This window comes from Theropithecus gelada, chromosome 16, assembly GCF_003255815.1.
Source record: "Theropithecus gelada isolate Dixy chromosome 16, Tgel_1.0, whole genome shotgun sequence".
Lineage (NCBI taxonomy): Eukaryota > Metazoa > Chordata > Mammalia > Primates > Cercopithecidae > Theropithecus > Theropithecus gelada.
The window spans coordinates 56,740,851-56,761,186 of NC_037684.1; the positions used below are offsets into that span (position 1 = coordinate 56,740,851).

The following is a 20,336-nucleotide window of genomic DNA, read 5'->3' on the forward strand; positions in this document are numbered from 1 at the left end:
GGCGGTGGCTCCGCACTCACAAGACGGGTCCCGGGTCCGAAGCTCGGGTCGGCGGTGGCTCCGCACTCACAAGACGGGTCCCGGGTTCGAAGCTCGGGTCGGCGGTGGCTCCGCACTCACAAGACGGGTCCTGGGTCTGAAGCTCGGGTCGGCGGTGGCTCCGCACTCACAAGATGGGTCCTGGGTCTGAAGCTCGGGTCGGCGGTGGCTCCGCACTCACAAGATGGGTCCCGGGTCTGAAGCTCGGGTCGGCCACGTGGCTTCCCTGATCTTGCAGCACAGAAGGCCTCGCCCTGCGCCAGCCCTGCTCCCAACCTGGGCATAACTCGACACACAGTGCCAGCCCACGGTGAGCTTCTCATAGCTTCTGACCCGCAGGACCCCCACTCTAATGTCCTGCCTCTGGGCTTGAATGCTCCCATTGACAGGGAGCTCACTCCTCCGTCAGATGCGAAACGCCCAGTTCTGTGGTTGGATGGCTGTTGATCAACGAAGCCTAAATGTCCCCTGCTCTGCCTCAGCTCTGCTCTGGGAAAAGTGGCCTTAGCCGGCGACGCCGTCCGTTATGTCTGACTATCGAACACTGAAGAGAAATAACTGGGCCAATCGCTGCTTCTCCCAAGTATGGGCGTGGGGTCCTGAGAGCGGGGTGGGGCGGGGCAGGTGTTGGCTTGGAGGGTGGGCAGGCTGCAGACTGGGCGTCGGGAGCATGGAGCTGGCACAAGTAGAAGCAGCTCAGCCCCCGTCTGTCTCCTTGTGGCCTCGCCAGCCTCCGCCTCCCGCCCTCCGCCTCCCGCCCTCCGTCTCCCGCCCTGCTTCTGGGACAACCTTCCTCAGGTCCGTGATCCTCACAACCAAAAACTCCCAACAGTCAGAACAGAAAGAGCCAGTGACCGTGAGGAGCCGAGCGAGAGCCTCACTCCACACGGGTTCTCCCACGGCGGGGCACGCATGGGATTCGGAAGCCGGGATCCCGGGTCCTCTCGGGCACAGCCTGGCCGCCCACAGGACCCTGGCCAGGCTTCCCCTCCTCATCCGTCATGAGCAGTCGATTCCACCGTCTGTAGCTGCCCTGGAGGCTGCTCTGAGCATCGGCTGGGTTAACGGCCGTGAGTCACAGAGCGCTGGGGCCAGCACAGCTCGGAGGAACTCGGCTTTTCCAGGAAGACAGGTAGAGGGCGTGGGCTGGGGGCGGCAGGTTAGTGGGGGGCTCACCGGGGAAGGGCGGCCCCCGTCAACATCTGTGGCCTGAGCTGAACCAGACTGTCCAACCCACACAGAACCCTCAAGTTTACGTTCACCCTACCACGAAAAGGACCACAGTTCAGGATTTTTAAAACCTGTCTGACATCACGTGAGCCACTGAAGTGATCGTGAAACTCCCGTTTTCCTTGAAATTCCTCATCTGGGACAAATCCAAAGCCTGGAAGAGCTTTTCTGGAAGAGACCGTGAAGGGAACCAGTGTGCCACCCTGTTCTGGGACAGACCTTGAGGGGAACCCGTGTGCCACCCTGTTCTGGGACAGACCTTGAGGGGAACCGGTGTGCCACCCTGTTCTGGGACAGACCTTGAAGGGAACCGGTGTGCCACCCTGTTCTGGGACAGATCTTGAAGGGACCTGTGTGCCACCCTGTTCAAAGCCCCCCAGGAGGCCTGCGCTGCCCTCTGGGGAAGGACGGAGGGTGGGAGGCAGCAGGATTCCTGCACAGAGGCCTGAGGAGGGACGATGACCCAGGCCTCAGCAGAGAAAGGAAAAGGAGGTGCCTGTACCCCAGCCTGGGAGCTTTCTGGTTCCTCTCTACGGGCGTGTGGACGTGAGGAGGAAATGGGTATTTCCACCCTGTTAGCAGGGCTTTTTATGGTGCTGGGCAAAGTGGGAAGGCCTCCCCAAACCTGGCCAGGCCACAGCCCAGTGACAAGGCTTTCGAAGATACCCCAGGATCCCGGGCCGAGGTCCACATGGTAAAACCGCATGAATCCAGAGGTCCTGGCTCCCACCTGAGAGAAGGACATGTGTCCCAGAAAAGCCCTCTGAACACAGGCTTCAGGGCCCTGGTGTCAGGCACTCAGTCGCAGCTGAGAAAGGCAGACAGAAATGACAGAGCAGGCCAGGTGCGGTGGCTCACACCTGCAATACCAGAATTTTGGGAGGCTGAGCCGGGCGGATCCCTTGAGCTCAAGAGTTCGAGACCAGCCTGGGCAACGTGGAAGCACCTCATCTCTGCAAATACAAACTCATTAGCAGGTGCGGTAGCACACGGCCAGCTACTGGGGAGGCGGAGGTGGGAGGATTGCTCGAGCCCGGGAAGCCGAGTGTGCAGTTCGCTGAGACGGAGCCGCTGCACTCCAGCCGGGGTGACGGAGTGAAACCCTGTCTTGAAGGGAGGGAGGGAGGGAGGGAAGAAAATAAAAGAAGGAACTAACTCCCTCTGGGGCCGACCCAGGCAGCGGTGCCGCTGGATCACAGCTCTGGAGGCTGCTAACTGTCCTCGGCATCGGAGGCGAAGAACGTTCCATCTGAGAATCCAGCATAACGACTCCAGGCAGCCTTGCTCCTCCAGCCACGCCTCTATCGTTCCCTTCTTTACAGTGACAGCTGGAACTGCAGCACCCGTCTTGCGACCATGAGGGAAACAGAAGAATTGCAAAGACGTCTGTCCTGGCGTCGCTGAGCTGCCGAACCGAAGCCGTCGCTCCTGCCTCTGAGCTCCGTATTTTATCAGGAAAAGATGTACTCTCGCTACTCAGATATGCCAGGCTGGTGTGGCTACTCTCCAGTCCCATCCCCAGCAGCTCTCTCTCTGTGCATAGGGTAGGAATCCAGCTCGAAGGAAAGAAGCCTGCAGAGGGGCTGAGCCCAGCTCTAACGGTGTCACAACCCCAGAACCTGCAGCACCGGTGCCACCATTTACACCTCATATACCACGGGGGACCGAAGAGACCAGGCCGCATGCAAAAGATGATTTTACTGCTGTCATATACGCGCAACGATGTGCCAGGAAGGGCAGGGCAGAGCACACACTGTTGGCAGGGATCGGGTGGAGGGGGAGAGACACTGCTCAGAGGCAGACCCTGGGGCCGGGTACCAAGAGGGACTCAGGCCATGCCGTTCCCCGACCCCTCCTGGGGAAAGAAAGGATGCCCTGCTGAGACCCACCAGGGGGATGCAGGCAAATCCTCGGCCAGAATCAATACCCAGCGTCCAGGGGAGGGAGAGAGCAGCAAACTCAGGTAGTCAGCGCACCTGTCCTGCGTCTGCAGCGCAGTCGCTGGCTCTCCCTGAGGTAACACAGAGGACGGGAACACGTCTCCTCTTTCCCTAACACTTTCACTGTGTTATTTTTAACATTTCGATCTTATCTATGTGTGATGTGTTTCTGGATACACCTAGAAGGAGAAAGAAATCTAATTGCACCAGCTCCATTTTAAGACAGCTGTGTTAGCTTCTCACTGAGTTGAAAAGCAACTTATGGCTGGCGCCCATACATTCTCAGGCTACCGTTTCTCTATTCTTGTCTATTTCACTTGTCTATTGATTAATTCTGCAAATAAATATTCTGTTTGTCCTGATGCCAATACTATACTGTTCTTACTGAATACAGTAACTTTATAGAAAGCTTTACAATGTGGCTGGACAGTTCTTTCCACTACTCCTGCGATTCTGTTTTGTTTTTTGCGAGACACGGGTCTCACTCTTTCACCCAGGCTGGAGTGCAGTGGTGTGGTCTCAGCTCACTGCTGCTTCAAGCTCCTGGGCTCAAGTGATCCTCCCACCTTAGCCTCCTGAGTAGCTGGGACTAGGTATGTGCCACCACACCCAGCTAAGTTTTAAAAATTTGTCTGTAGAGGCAGTGTCTCTTTATGTTGCCCAGGCTAGTCTTGAACTCTTGACTCAAGCAATCCTCCTGCCCTGGCCTCCCAAAGTGCTGGGATTACAGGCATGAGCCAGTGTACCCAGCCTACCCTTGCTATTCTTAAAAAGTGTTTTTTGGCCGGGTGCGATGGCTCACGCCTATAATCCCAGCACTTTGGGAGGCCAAGGTGGGTGGATCACCTGAGGTCAGGAGTTCAAGACCAGCCTGGCCAACACGGAGAAACCCCATCTCTACTAAAAATACAAAATCAGCCAAGCGTGGTGGCGGGCACCTGTAATCCCAGCTACTCGGGAAGTTGAGGCAGGAGAATCACTTGAACCCGGGAGGCGGAGGTTGCAGTGAGCCGAGATCGCACCACTGCACTCCGACCTGGGTGACAAGAGCAAAACTCCATCTCAAAAAAAAAAAAATGATTTTTGTTGTTAAGCTATTCTCTACCTTACGAATTTTAAAAATTGAAACATAATTTATATGCCATAAAATGTACCTTTAGAAAGTACACAACCCAGTGGTTTTTCGTGTAGCCACACATTTGTGTAACCACCACCATCTAGTTTCAGAGCATTTCCATCAGCTCTGAGGGAAACCCTGTGCCCGCGTTGCCCTCCCCATTCTCCCCAAGCCCTGGCCACCACCCACCGACCTTCTGCCTCTGTGCATTGGCTTGTTCCCGCCAGCTCGTATACGTGAGATTGGATCACACACCACGTGGCGTTTTGTCCCCGGCTTCGCTCACTTCGCATGGTGTTTTCAAGGTTCATCCAGGCTACAGCGTGGATCAGCCCTTCCCTCCTTTTTATGACTGAATAACGTTCCACTGTGTGATTACGCCACATTCTGCCCATTCATCAGTTGATGGACGTATGAGTTGTTGCCACTCTTTGGTTATAATGCTCCTGTGAACACTTGTGTCCTTATGAATATTTAAAAATCATTTTAGGCCGGGCGCGGTGGCTCACACCTGTAATCCCAGCACTTTGGGAGGCTGAGGCTGGCAGATCACGAGGTCAGGAGATTGAGACCAGCCTGGCTAACATGGTGAAACCCTGTCTCTACTAAAATTACAAAAAATTAGCTGGGCGTGGTGGAACATGCCTGTAGTCCCAGCTACTCAGGAGGTTGAGGCAGGAGAATTGGCTGAACCTGGGAGGCAGAGGTTGCAGTGAGCCAAGATCGTGCCATTGCACTCCAGCCTGGTGACAGAGTGAGACTCCACCTCAAAAAAAAAAAAAAAAAAAAATCATCTTGTTGGCCAAGGATGGTGGCTCGTGCCTGTAATTCCAGCACTTTGGGAGGCCAAGGTGGGTGGACAGCCTGAGCTCAGGATTTCAAGACCAGCCTGGACAACATAGTGAGACGTCCATCTCTACAAAAACATACGAATTTAAAAGTTTGCTGGGTACAACAGTGTGCACCTGTAGTCCCAGCTACCGGGGGTGCTGAGGTAGGAGGATCACAGGAGCCCAGGAGGTCAAGGCTGCAGTGAGCCATGATTGCACCACGACACTCCAGCCTGGGTGACAGGGCAATACCCTGACTCTAAAATTAAAAAAAAAAAAAAAGGAAAAAAAAAAAACTAGAAATTGATCTCCATGTCCATCAGTAGGTGATTAATCACATTATAATACACTATATTGTGGGATTTTACTCAGCCACGAAAATGAACAATGTAAAATCTCTATCTGTTGCCCTGGAGGGATGCTCATGCTATTCTTTTAAGTGAAGAAAGCCTATTTTTATTGCTAAAACAAAAGCCAAAAAAAAACACCCACCCCTTTATCAAGTACAGGTTTGTAGGAACACAGAGAAACGGTTTGGAGATGAGGGGAGGGAGAAGACTTTTTTCTTTTTCATACACCGTTTGAATTAACTTGCTAAAATATGTCATGTATTCTTTTGTAATTAAAAATAAACAAAGAAAGTCCTGGCACAGTGGCTCACGCTCCAATCCCAGCACTGTGGGAGGCCGAGGCCAGCGAATTGTTTAAGGCCAAGGGGTTTGAGACCAGCCTGGCCAACATGGTGAAACCCCGTCTCTACTAAAATTACAAATATTAGCCGGGTTTGGTGGTGCACGCCTGTAACCTCAGCTACTCAGGAGGCTAAGACATGAGAATTGCTTGAACCCGAGAGGTGGAGGTTGCAGTGAGCCAAGATGACACCGCTGCACTCCAGCCTGGGTGGCAGAGCAAGACTGTCTCAAAAAGAAAAACCATTAACAAAAATTACTTAAAGGAGTAAGACAAAGGAACCCACCTCAGCAACGTCAATGCTTTTCACCCAATTGCTCTGTGGGTTGAAAAGTTCACGACTTGTAGTATCCATTGGTTACCCTTCCTCTTCCAAAAGCGCATGAGAAAGAAAATAGGGTGGGCTGGGATGCAGGGAGAAGAAGCTGAAGGAGTTGGGAGCTGCAGGTGTATGAGCCTAAGGGATGTGGGTGGTGGGAGGGAGGGGGTGTGGGGAGAGGGAGGGGGTGACAGGGAGGGAGAGGGAGGGGGAGAGGGAGGGGGAGAGGGAAGGGGAGAGGGACGGAGGAGGGAGAGGGGGAGGGAGAGGGAGAGGGAAGGGGAGAGGAAGGGAGTGGGGGGAGAGAGAGAGAGAGAGAGAGATGGATGGAGGTGGCAAAGAGGCTTAGAGAGAGGCTGAGAGCGCGAGCGAGCTGGCGCTGTGATGGGCTCCAGGCCAGTGACAGGGGCTCTGGGGCAGGAGGAGGCCATGCTGTGTCCCGGGAGGAACAGCATCTGGTGAGAGCAGAGGGAGGTTTTCACAGCCTCTGAGTATCTCCTGGGACTTTCCAGCAGACCCCGACCCGGAGGAGCCGGCCGGCCTCAATGAAAAGCTCTCCGCAGGCCTTTCAGGCATTCAGGAGTGTGTGGGCGGCTCGTCCATTCGTCTGTTCACTCGTGTTAATAAGTATCTATCCCGTGCCTGCTCCCTGCCACGTGCTGAGGAATCAGCCTGTTCAGGACAGACCCGGCGCTGCCCCCCTGGACTTTCCAGGGTGCTGGGGGACCACGCCTCAGTGCTGGCCACTCTGCTTCCCCTTGAGCACAGTTTGGGCTGAGTCTGGTGCCGTGAGGGCTGTGCTTGTCAGACGGGCTCTGACGTGGCACACAGCTGCAGCCCTGAGCCCAGCTATAGCTGCCTAGCATTGGGGTGCCCATGCTGGTGGGGCTGGGGGTGGTGCAGGGATGCCACTCTCAGGGGCAGAAAAACAACAGTGGGGTCCTCAGTCAGCAAACCAGACGGGCCCAGTCCCCGTGCCAGTCTCCCAGCACTGCCCGCTGAGGGCCATCTTCTGCAGGAGCCTGACAGCTGTGAGACCAGCCTGAGAAGGAAAGGGCAGTCAGGCAGCAGCCTCCGGCAGCTTACGGGGTCTTCCTAGAGGCAGGCAAGGCTGAGCCCCCCGCAAAGGCTGCCAAGGACTTTATCGTGAGGCCCTGTGGATCACACAAACGCACAGAAGGGCTAGCAAGGCCAGTCCCCGGGCAGGCTTCTGCCCCCACCCCCAGGCTCAGGACTGCTGCTGTACGGACAGTTCCAGCCGGGCAGGGTCCTCTGGCCTCCCACAGGCACCCAGCAGCCACCCCGTGTACCCCTGCAGGTACACAGCCAGGTCTGGGATGGCCAAGGCACCACTCAGTCAGAAGGCACACGCCTTGGCTTTGGCACAGGCTAATCAGAGGGCACATCGCGGCTGCTCAGGAACAGGCCAGAGGCAGGCCAGAAGCCATCCCCTAAGCATGGTCCTCCGCAGTCGCCCTGCACACCTGGCACTTTGCCTTCTGGGCACAGAAACTATCTCCCTCCTTCCTGCCTCCCAGGCAGTGCCCCCTCCACCCACGTGTGGCCACAGATGCCTCCTGAGCCGCCACGAGCAGCCTGGCCACCAGCCCTGACCGCCCTGCTGCCTGGGGGCTGACACACATCACATGGGTCACTGGACAACCACAGGGCCGCGATGTGCGTGGCACAGAGCCTGGCACGGAGGGTCCTGAGGGGGTTTGCAGTCGGTGCCTTGGAGGCATCACAAGTTCACACAAGGGAGCCTCCACACTGTCTGGCCTGGCCTCTGTGCAAAGTCAGTTAATAAACAGTGTCTGTTGCAAGAGTGGGGGCCCCTGCCCTCCTCGCCCACGGAATTAAAAGGCAAATCTGCGTGGCTGAGGGGAGGGGGCTCTGCTCCTCCCAGGGCGTGCTCATGTGCATGGGAGTGTGTGTGTAAAGCCAGTGTGTGTGCGCACGTGTGAATGTGTGCGTGTGTGTGTGAGTGCAAGTGTGCGAGCTTGTGTGTGCATGTGGGTGTGTGTAGGTGTGAGCGTGTGTGGATGTGGATGTCAGTGTATGTGGGGTGTGAGCGTGTGTGAATGTGGATTGTGTGTGTGAGAGCGAGCGTGTGTGGATGTGGATTGTGTGTGTGTGAGCGAGCGTGTGTGGATGTGGATGTCAGTGTGTGTGCATGTGGATGTGTGTAGGTGTTAGCGTGTGTGGATGTGGATGTCAGTGTGTGTGTGGGTGTGAGTGAACGTGTGTGGATGTGGATGTATGTGTATGTGGGGTGTGAGCGTGTGTGAATGTGGATTGTGTGTGTGTGGGTGTGAGCGAGCATGTGTGGATGTGGATGTGTGTGTAAGTGTGAGGGTGTATGGATGTGGATGTCAGTGTGTGTGTGGGGTGTGTGAGTATATGTCTATATGGATGTGTGTATGTAGGTGTGAGCGTGTGCGTGTGCCCTGACTTGGTGACAGCTCTGGAAGGGGGGCGTAGGCTGCAGCTGCCCCACAGGCCTTCAGCCTCCCCTGCTCTACTGGCTCCAAGCAGCATTTTAAACCCGCAGGTGTCCACCAGCTTCTGCTCCCACTGTCTGCGGGACGTGGACAAACCTCAGGGGTCAGCAGGAGAAAGCCTGGGCTCCGAGGGTGCCAGGCAGAGGCACCAGGTGGAGGACGCCCCTTCCCCAGCCAATCGGACACTCAGTTCCAGGCTGGGTCCACACTGCACTGCATCCCACGGTCCCCACAAAAGTCTGTGCATGGCAGCGATGTCACGGGCTGAATTCACAGCCGCAGAGGCGTCCACGGCGTCCGGTAGGACCAGCGAGGAGCGGCTGCTACGAGGGCACCGGGGTGCTGAGGACAAACGGACGCCGATCTACCTGGGAGGTCCAGGGATGAGGGATTTGTACTTATACATACATCACTGGGCAACTTTCACATGTTTGTGCTAAACACGCATTACTTTTGTAGCAAGAAAAAAAGCCTGAATGACATAAAGATGGTCAGACGTCAGGTCACAACCAAAGACCAAGATGTTCCACAGTCCCTGAGCAGCGGCCACCAGGTCTATTGTCCCGGGTCCATTCCTCCAAGATGAGCCATGATCCGAATGAGCCTCCATCTCCCGCTCTGCCTGTCTCATCTAAGACCCTCAGACTCCAAATATTCGGCTGAAACGTGAGCACTTCAGAGCAAGAGGACCCGGACACCAGAGAGGGCGAGAGCCTGCCCTTGGATCCCAGCTCGGCCACACGCCTGCTGAGAGAGTCCCTCCTCTCCTCTGAGCCACAGGTACACCCGTCTGTAAAACGCAGTCGTTAAATAACCACCCTGTCCACCTTCCGAGCCTGTTGTGAGACAGGAACTTTGAAAATAAAACCACAAACATCAAAGCATCATGAAAACTGCGGAGAGCGGCCCACAACCAGGTGCCACCATCACTGCCAAGTGGGAGGCCGCCTGGGACACACACACCTTAGTGCAGCCACCAGAATGCCCAGGGGCACTGGGCACAAAGTCACCTTACTCATCAGGGCCAGGAAGCCAGGAGTCCTCCCTTACTGAGACACAAGACAAGCGCCAGGAAGAGAGGGTGAGGGCCCGCCTGGGAAGGACGCAGGTTTCATACTTTGCAAAAAACCTCAATTGACATCCCACTTCTGTGAAGATGCAGAGTGCCGCTCACGGCACCCTCGCCCCCAGATCAGAACTTGTATGTGAAGGTGCCCCCCGTGGGCCCTCCGGCCGCTCCCCTGCACAGAGCGAACATCACCGGCTGGAGGTCCCCGCTGCTCACTCAGGAGAAGGTGTGCAGCCGAGGGCACGAGGGGGGACGCGTCCCCAGAATGAGCCACGTGGATGGAGGGTACGGGGGACTGGCCTTGTGCCTGCGATCTGCCTGACGACCCAGACGTTACAGGCTGTCCTGGGAGACACGCAGAGAGACTTACCTCTTCCTCGGGCCCACGTGTAGATGCGGCCGGTCTCGGAGCCTCTGGGCTCTCGCTCTGCGGGTTCCACCGGCAAAGGTCGGACGTGGGGGTCATCAGCTCGGCCAGGGGTCTTCAGGGGCAAGATATACTTGGGGAGCCCTTTGTAGAACCAGGCCCCCGACCTCTTCCAGACCTGCGTTGGGGAGAGAGCTGCTTGGGGCACAGGACGCAGAGGAGTCTCCCCTCCTGCTCCTCGCCCAGATGACGGGAGGCAGGACGCGCAGAGCTAGGCGCAGAGTGGGAGCGGGAACGCTGGCTCTGCCCTCCCCGGCCGATGGGCTGGGCTGTCACTCACCTTCCCAGGACTCAGGACAACCAGGAGCTAAGTCCCATGAACCCTCCAAACCTTCTTTCTCTACCTCTTTCTCTCCCTTATTTTAGAGTTAAGGACTTGCTCTGTTGCGCAGGCTGGAGTGCAGTGATGCAGCCTCCACCTCCTGGGCTCACGCGGTCCTCCTGCCTCAGCCTCCTCAGCAGCCAGGACCGCTGCACCTGGGTCTACGCCTGCTTTAAAGACAAGTCCACGTCCTCCTGCTTCTCTCTTGCAGAGCAGGGACCTCCATACGGGCCCGGCACGTGAGAAATGTTTGTGAAAACTGACCACTGTTACCGTCTGTCTCCTCCACAACGCGGGATCCTAGAGATTGCCTAGTCAGACCCCTGCCCATCCCCAGGCCTGTCCGGCTCCTGCTGGAAAACTCCTAGTGACAGGAAGCCCACAAGCCACCAGGCACTGCTGAGTTTCCACTAGATCTGCCAGTGACTGGCACTTCCTTCCCGCCAGCTGACCCCCCGGGCACCTTCTCTTGCTGGCCCGAGGCACAGGGCTGCACGGGATGGACCCTCCCAGCCGCGAGGTCCTGCAGACACCTCCCCAGCCCCCAGCTCTCCTCGGTGCCACGCCCAGACCCCCAGCTTCTCAAGGACAACACGCGCGGTTCCTCAGCTGTCCCAAGTCCCCTCTCGTCGAGTCACCCCCTCTCGCCGTGTTTGTCACCGTCTCTTGGGAGAGGGGCTCAGAAGCGGCCACAAAGCTCTAGGCTTGTTCTGGCTGCCCCCAGGGCACAGCCACTGACTTTCCACCCTCTTTCCTGCCTCAGTTCTGTCCTCCTTGGGTCCTGAGCCTCCCAGGAGCCCCTCTTGACCCCATGTGGTCCCCAGGAACTCTGAGAGCCAGATGGGTCAGAGGGTGCCCACCAGGGCCCAAGCAGGTGCAGAGCATCCCTTTATCACCGCCCTGGGGAAGTGGTGAGAGGAGTCACCCTAAACCTGGCCAGACATCCCCAAAGGCGGGCAGAGCCCCAGGAATCCAGGGATGCCCACCCTGAACTCAAAGGGTGGGAGGTGCTCTGGTCTGAGACGCACAACCCCTTGGGCTCTGAGGGGTCCCTCTGTTCCTCCACCACCCCCGGCTCGGACACCCAGGCTCCCCACTCCTGCTGTCCCTGGAAGCAAGGCTGGATCAATGGCAGCTCCCACACTCGCTGTGTGGCTTTGAGAGAGTTACTTAACCTCTCTGAGCCTGTTTCCTTATTGATTAAATTGATTGAATGTGATAGCTTCTGAGAAAGTTGGAAGTGCTCAGCAGAGCACACGGCACCCAGAAGGTGTTCACAAGATGCCACCTGCCTGCCTCCTTCCTGTCCCTTCTGCTCAGGGTTCCAGGGGGGACCAACAGAGGCTGGAGGGAGAGCCGGGCTGGGCCACAGCACAGCCCTTGGAGGCTCTTCTCTGAGGCTTCTCAGATGGGACAGCCTCTCCCACAGGAGCAGAAAGGTCTGCGTCTTAGAGGGAGCCACCGATTGGAATTCAGAGCAGCCACTGAGTTAAGGTCCCTAAATTTTTAATGCCTCCTTCCGAAAGCACCACATGCTGTGTAGTCTCTTTTCTGATGAAGAAATAAATTCAGGGTATTTAGTCAGGAGACGTGGGAGCCTGTAAACGAACACTTTGCAAAAACCTCAACTGACATGACCCTTCTCAGAGAAGGGCAGGCCAAGGTTCCGAGCTGACGTCCTGAATTTGAATCCGGGGTCCGGCACCCAGCACCGGTGTGATTTGGAAACACTGGCCTCCCTGGCCCTCGGTTTCTTCATCGTTAGGCAAACACAGGAGCAAGGCTTATCTCACGGGGAGGACTTGAGGATCAGGCCCAAGAATGACCGTGAAGCCTCAAGGGTCAGTGCCAGGCACAGAGCAGCCTCTCCACAGAGGAGAGGCCCATGGGCACCACTGCCACCCCCTCCTCCCACCTGGCAAACACAAACAGCGTTATCACCGGTGGGTCAATTCCCTACTAGAAGAATTTAAAACCAGAAGACCAGAGTCCACCTGATTCTGAGACATTGCTTCCCACCCCCCAAACTTCCTGTGCACGTTAATACTGTGGGATATTAACAAGAGCCAGGCCAAAAAAAAACCAAAAAAGTTTTCTAATCACATACACTTGAAAAGTACTAGGTTAAACCAAGCTCCATTGCTGCAGGACTTCTCAGAGCCTTTACTAGGCTCCACCGCTGCGGGAACTCTCAGAGCCTTTATTAGGCTCCACCGCTACGGGACTTCTCAGAGCCTTGACTGGGCTCCACCGCTGCGGGACTTCTCAGAGCCTTGACTGGGCTCCACCGCTGCGGGACTTCTCAGAGCCTTTACTAAGCTCAGGTGCACAGGGTCATCCCAGGGGCAAAAGAACACACTGTGCTCTCTACCCAAAATCTGCCCGGATGGTTCCTAGAGAAACTCGACCGTAGTAATGGGTCTGCATAGACTCCGCACCTAACTGAGCAGCACCGACCGTCCACTCATAGAGTGATGTGCGTCTGCACCGCCGAGTGGGCTGTGGGCACCTCCTTCTGCTCAGAGTACCAGGCACGGACGGCCAAGTCCAGACGAGGTCCCTGGCGTGAACCCCTCACTGGCCTTCCCAGCCACGCTGTGCGAAGGGCCTGCTTTTGTGTGGTTGTTGAACGGCCTGAGCCTGTCTGGTGGGATGGATGCTTCGTGGCACCCACTTTGGAAAACCCTTTCTGATCCTCTCGACTCCTTCCTACAACACATATTTATCTGAATGGGTAATGAAGGCTCGTGGTCTAAAAATCCACAAAGTGGGAAAGTAGCCAGTCTCCTCCCACCTTCCCAGAAGCATGCGGTGATTACAGGGTTCAAAGAAGCTTGGTTATTATCTCCACTTTTCAGGTGGGGAAACTGAGGCTCCAACAAGTTCAGCAATTTCCCCAAGACCAGCACACCATTCCATGGGCCTCTAGTCCACACGGAAGGCCCCAGAGTCTCACCCAACAGTTTACAGACGCAAAGCAGATGCTCACTAAACTACAGATGAATAAACCCTCAGTGGGTTGGACGTCAGTGTGAACTCTTAGTGTCCTACAGGCAGGACCCCAGAGCGGAGGGGACTGCCCGACAGGAGGAAGAAGCAAACACAGAGCAGCCACCAAGGCTACCCCGTCTCTGGAGAGCTCCTGCGAGGCTCATTAGAGCAGGTGCCCAAGTCCGAGAGGTCACGGGGGCCACGGGTGCCGGCAAAGGGCTCGCTGAGCCTCCCACTGATGAGCAAAGGCTCTGCCCATCCTGCCCTGAGCGCGCCACCCCCCTGTGCCCATCCTGCCCTGAGCGCGCCGCCCCCCTGTCCTCCGCCGTGGGCTGGGCCGGGGGACACCAATGAAGCAAGGCCTTAAGAGCCATCTGTGGACGGCGAGGCCTGTGCAGGCTTTGAACCGCACACCGCACTGTCTCCCCCACCCGCCACGGAAGCTTTCTCTTTTTTATTTTTATTTTTATTTTGAGACCGCGTCTTGCTCTGTCACCCAGGCTGGAGTGCAGTGGTGCGATCAGCTCGCCACAGCCTTCCCCGCCCCAGGCTCAGGGGATCTTCCCACCTCACCCTCCTGAGGAGCTGGGACTGTAGGTGGTGCGCGCCAACACACCCAGCTAACTTTGTATTGTTTGTAGAGATGGGGTTTTACCATGTTGCCCAGGCTGGTCTCAAACTCCTGGGCTCAAGCAATCTGCCCGCCTCAGCCTCCCAAAGTGCTGGGATTACAAGCATGAGCCTCTCCCTTTTTTTATCTTCCTGAAAAATACATACCTAGCACACAAAATGAGCACAATAACAAAAAAGCAAAATGAAACTAGGCCACCTATTACATCACTGCACACAGACAGCCCTGCGGAGCGTGGCGGTGGGAAGTTCCTCACACCCTGGCTGGGCAAACTGTTTGTTTGTTTGAAAACTGGGCTAATGTAGATGCCACCTGCTCCCGCCCCTCAACACCTGACTACACATCACGCCGTCACTCCGGATTCATAATTTCTCCATCATCATTTCTAATTGTTCCACAGTTTGGATTTATTAAACTTAATTAATCCAGCGCCCCACCGAGGGACACGTGTTTTCAATCTCATCCCTCACCCGTACCCACCGCGGCCGTCACCCCGTACCCACCGCATCCCTCACCCCGTACCCACCACATCCCTCACCCCGTACCCACCGCATCCCTCACCCGTACCCCCCGCGTCCCTCACCCCGTACCCACCACTGCCATCACCCGTACCCACCACATCGGGCCAGTTTTCGGTTATTGCCCTTAGGAAACGTGGGATGATTTTGCCCTTTCCCAAAATGCTTGGGACAGAAGTGCTTCCGATTTTGACTTTTTTCGAATTTTAGGATAACTGCATTACACTTAACCAGTTCAGCATCCGAAATCTGAATGCTCCAATGGGCATTTCTTGAAGCATCACACACTCAAAGACTTTTAGATTTTGGAGCGTTTCAGCCTTGGGTTTTCTGATTAATGGTGCTCAGCCTGTATTCCACACAGCGGGACGGCAGGGTCGAGAACTGTGTTCAGATGACGACACGGTCAGGCCACCCTCCAGGAGGAAACGCCACATTCCCAGGAGGCCCCAGTGAGTGTTTTCAGGGTGGGGACCTCAGCGTACGCTCCCTGGTGGAATCCAAGGCCTCCTCTGTGGACCTGATCGGGGGCGGTTCCCACGGAACCATGGTGGGCCTGGGGCGAGGTGTCCGTCAGGACGTGAGGTCACCGGAGTGACGGGCGCAGGGCGAACAATGGAGCTGCCCTACCACCTCTAGGACAGGCCTCGGGGCTGAGGGCACTGCCCCCACCTCACGCCCAGCCAGTCAAGGCTCTGTTTAACGGAGAGCGGGCAGGTTGATGCTCAGGGTGACGCGGCAACGTGGCTGAGTCATCTCTGTTGTGAGGCGTCAGGGGAAGAGACTAAGAAGCCCCAGAGCTGCATTCCCACACACTGTAACCTCCTGTAACCTCATCGGTGCCAGCGTGTCCTCACCTCACGGTCTTCTGGGCTTCTCCTTTGTAGCCATGGACCACGGTTTGGCCTCTGGGTGTGCATGGTCCTTTTTAAAAACATTTTAAATGTTTTCATTGTGTTAAAATATTCATAACATAAAATGTGTCACCCTAAGTGCAATCTGTGTCCAGGACTCTTCATCTTGCAAAACTGAAACTCTGTAAGCACTAAGCAGTAGCTCTCCGCCGCCCTGGGCCCTGGCCACCCCAGTCTGCTGTCTGTCCCTAGGAATATGACTATTCTATGTTCGTCCTATAAGGCGAGCTGCACGGTGTCTGTCCTTGTCCGACCCTAGGAATATGACTACTCTATGCATGTCCTATAAGGCGAGCTGCACGGTGTCTGTCCTTTTTTGCTGCTTATTTCACTCGGCATCACTTCTTCAGGGTTCACGCATGCGGGAGCCTATATCAGAATGTCCTTCCTTCCCGAGACTGAGCAACGTTCCCCTGCACGGATAGATCACATTTTGTCATCTGTTGATAGGTGCGTGGGATGCTTCCACCTGTTGGCTGGTCCTTCTGTTGTCATCTGTCCCCCCACCAGGCCCCACCAAGCAGGAGGCAGCATCACAGCCGTCTTGCTCACCACCGTCTTCAAGCTCCTAGCACACGCCTGACACATCGTAGGTGTTCAGTAAACGCTGGCTGAATGGCTGTGTTGGCAGCTGTGCGTCGTTTGCTGCGACACGTCTCAACCTACAGTCTGCCACCTTCCTGGGGAAGAGGCCGGGGGGTTTCACCCAAGCTCCTGTAATTAAGCAAATGGACTTCCTATTTCAGATTAAAAGAGGGATAGAGAGGAAGGGCTTGAGGGGGTGTGCTGGTGCAGAGGAAAGCCCAGTGAGCCTCCCTCACTGCCCAGGGTGCTCCCAGCCTCTCCTCCCTAGCTGCCTGGCCTCCCCTGGCATATACGAGCCCCCAGCCGTGCCTCAGCCTTGCCTCCTGCTGCAACAGTCTGTCTCCCATCCCCACTCGACAATCGCTGCTCAGCAAAGTTCTTTTGGAAGACGGATAAAGATCACACGACCCCAAGCATCAGGCTGAACTGCCATTGGTGCTCAGCCATTCGGGGGTAGTCAACCTTTTTTTTTTTTTTTTTTTCAGACAGGGTCTCACTCTATTGCCCAGGCTGGAGTGCAGTGGCACGATCATGGCTCACTGCAGCCTTGACACTCTGGGCTCAGGGAATCCTCCCACCTCAGCCTCCCGAGTAGCTCAGACCACAGGAACACGCCACCACAGCCGGCTAAGTCAATCATTTTTGAACTATAAAAAAAGCCCATCGACTGCGTACGATTCACCCTGATATCTATGCCCAGCAGGGGCAAGGACCCCACAGGCCGGGCAGGCCACATTCCTCCCTGGGGATCTGTGGGCAGGTCCATGAGCACCCGACGGATCAGCCACGAGCACCCGACGGATCAGCCATTCCCTGAGTCCATCGTAACGGGGCCTCTGCTCCGACTCTCTCGTGCTGTCGCTGGAGTCCAGGTGGAAGGTCTGAGGACTCACCCTGACCACCCAGCGTGGCCGGTGATCTGGACCAGCATGAGAAGCAGCAGTTCCTAAGTCCTAGCATCGGGGACTGGAGCACACAGGTGTATCAGCCAGTATGGGAGGTGCACCCATGCGGACGTGCACAAAACACACTGTCAGTATTTTGGAAAATGCCTTCCGCGTGGGAGAGCAGGTCTGGTGAGGTGAGGTGCAAACGACCCCAGCTGGGCTGAGCTCTGAGCTGCAACCCCCACCCCCAGGCCAATCTATGCAAACCCACAGGCCTTCTCTCTCCTCGCGGCCCGCCCCTACACTGCAAAACACACCTCGGTGGCCTTAATCACGTGACTTCTGCTCTGTGCATCTGGGCCCATCACCCGCTGTCTGGCATCCACACCTGCCCCTCCCCAGCCCGCCCCCCCCACAGGGAACAGTGGCAGGAAAAGCCCTTGTGGGAATTAACCCCCCCCCGCACCCCAGGCCATCCCACAGATTGAAAATCAGTTCCTTTCTGGAGAAGCCGAGCAATTCTGCAAAACCCCACTCGGCTCCCCACGTGTGGTTTGCTGTGATAAGGCCGGCAAAGCAGCCAGCCTTGAAAATGCCATTTAATGAGAAAAGACCTACAGCCGCCATGGCAGTGGCCGGGGTGTCTGGCAGCAGTAAATGCTCCTGGTGCTGCTGCTCTCCCTGCTCGGGGGTGTGCATCACCGTGTCAGCTCACGGCCAATCTGACTGCAGATACGAATGGATATTCGCCCAGCTGTTCCCAGGGAATTTTAATTACCATAACAACGGCTAATCGCTAGCATTTCCTAAATGGTTGTGGCTGGAGAAGGTGGTAATTGTCAGGCTGGCGCTGGAAACAAGAGTCTCAGGGACCTGCCACCCGAGAGGGTGGGGCAGGGGGAGCCTGAAGACCCCTCTCTTTCCATTGCTCCACCCCTTCCATGTGTTACGCCTTCTCCCACGCCACCCTGAGAGTGCACCTGGCTTGAGCTCAGGTGAGCCTATCCACTGGCCCCGGGGTCCAACCTGTGCCCCAGCCCCACGGGTCAGAGCAGGGGACGGTCTGTGGCCTGTGCACCTGCTGTTCCTTTCCCCTGGAGTGCCTTTCATCGGCATCTCTAACAGGCAGCCGCGCTTCCCCTGGAGGCCTTCAGTGGGTGCCCCTTCGCGCAGAATCAGGGTCCCTCTGCCACACTCCTGGAGGCCATGTGGTCCCACTGGCACAGCACGCCACGCCCGGGCTGGAGCTGACTCACCTACCTTCCTGAGCAGGAGGCTGTGAGCTCTTCAAGGGCAGGGCCCTGCCTGAGCCATCTCCGGATTCCCGGGACCCAGTGAGGAGCCTGCTTTGTTACTGACTGGCCACGTGGACAACGAAGGGCAAGCAAAGGTCTCCAGGGGACAGAGGGGAGACCTTGCCTTCGAGGTAGACTGCGCTCTGTCTGCCTAACAAGCTCCAGACTGAACCAGTCCTGGAGAACCACGGGAAAGACCTGTGACACAGCGGTCTTCCCGTCTATACTGCGGTGAAAGATCTCTTCAAGGCCAACCCTCTCGGGCAGAGCAGAGGCAGTACCCCTCCCTCCCCCGTTACCTGAACACACACTCACAATGCTGGCCTCCCAGGAACCGTAACAGGCAAGTTAAACTCCACAGCAGGCCAACAACGCCCCAGGACCCGGCCTCCCTCTCAGCCTCACCTCTCACCCCCCTACCCCATCGCCAGGCACACCTGCTCTCACTCCCTTAACCACACTAAGCTCTCCTCTTGAAGACGTTGTTACTTCTTGCTTCCCTGGACTAGCTCATCTCCAGCCTCTGGGAAATCACTTTTATCCAGAAGCTTCCACAGACAGAATCTTCCATGTCTCACTGCTACGCACACACCCTGCACTAGGAGCACCTGTTTCTGTGTCTGTTTCCTGCTGCAGGGAAAGCTCCATGACAGTGGGAGCCCAGCAGAGCGCCCAGCAGGTGCCAGCGCACGGCAGATACCCAACAAATAGTCAACTGAACACACATCCAAATTGCAAGGCTTCAGTAACTCAGGCTACTTAGGAGAAGCACAGGCTCTTCGGGGGTGCCGGGGGCTGAACTGTGTGCCCCAAATCCACATGTTGAAGCTCTAACCCTCACGTGCTGGTGAGTGGCGATGGGCCTGGGGAAGGGAATTAGGTTTAGATGAGGCCATGAGGGTGACTGCTGCCCTTATGAAGAGACAGACGCCAGGAGGATGTGCGTCCTCTCTCTCTCTGCCTTGTGAGGGCACAGCGGGAACACAGCCACTTGCAAGCCAGAAAGACAGCCCTCACCAGGGATCTGAAGTCACCAGGGATCTGAAACAGCCCCTTGATCTTCCCCCTCCCCAGAGCAGTGAGAAGCAAATTCCCACGGTTTGCGCTGCTCAGTCCGTGGTACGTCGTTACGGTGGCTCGAGTTGACGAACGGGGAAGAGATAGGCCACCTATAAGGAAAGCAGGCTCAGAATCGCTTTGGACCTGCCGCTGGAACAGTGGCTGCCGAAAGACTCTGGATCTGGAATTCTATCAACCCAATGGGAGGGCAGAATACCGGCATTTTTAAACTGGCAAGGACGCTGAGTTTCCCTCTCACACACTCCTTTTAAGAAGTACTTAAGGACGGGTTCCAGAAAAACACCAGTGAAAAACAAGAAAGAGGAAAACGTAGGATCCTGGAAACGGTCTCCACCTCAAAAGGTGAGCTGAGGGGAAGTTCCTGGCAGCAATCGGGAACTAGTCCGGGGTCTGGAGGGGATCTCACGGGAAAACAGAAGGCTCCACACGACAGATGGTAAAATAAAAAACTGCATAAAAGAGGACGTAAAGTTTCATTATTCTGTTGTCAATAAGAAACACAGTCAATAAAAACTCCAGGAAAAACTAAAAGTTACACCAGAACATCATGGCCCAAATGCTGGGTAAATTAAAATGTGACAGGGTTGGAGAAATTCAGAGTTGAAAAGGAATGTTTGCTCGGAATAGTGGGAACATTCTCCTCGGGGCGGTCTAGGGGTCAAGGTCATTATAAAAATGTGATCCCGGCCGGGCGCGGTGGCTCAAGCCTGTAATCCCAGCACTTTGGGAGGCCGAGACGGGCGGATCACGAGGTCAGGAGATCGAGACCATCCTGGCTAACACGGTGAAACCCCGTCTCTACTAAAAAATACAAAAAACTAGCCGGGCGAGGTGGCGGGCGCCTGTAGTCCCAGCTACTCGGGAGGCTGAGGCAGGAGAATGGCGGGAACCCGGGAGGCGGAGCTTGCAGTGAGCTGAGACCCGGCCACAGCACTCCAGCCTGGGTGACAG

The 20,336-nt window shown here is 56.2% G+C and overlaps 1 protein-coding gene across 1 annotated transcript in view; it reads right to left on the minus strand.

Moving 5' to 3' along the window:
* The window catches only part of RPH3AL (rabphilin 3A like (without C2 domains)), a 133,843-nt gene that overhangs the window by 19,692 nt on the left and 93,815 nt on the right, over positions 1-20,336 (minus strand). Inside the window, exon 6 of the mRNA XM_025362039.1 lies at positions 10,106-10,280. Coding sequence (XP_025217824.1) covers positions 10,106-10,280 — 175 coding nt within the window. The remainder of the gene's footprint in view (positions 1-10,105; positions 10,281-20,336) is intronic.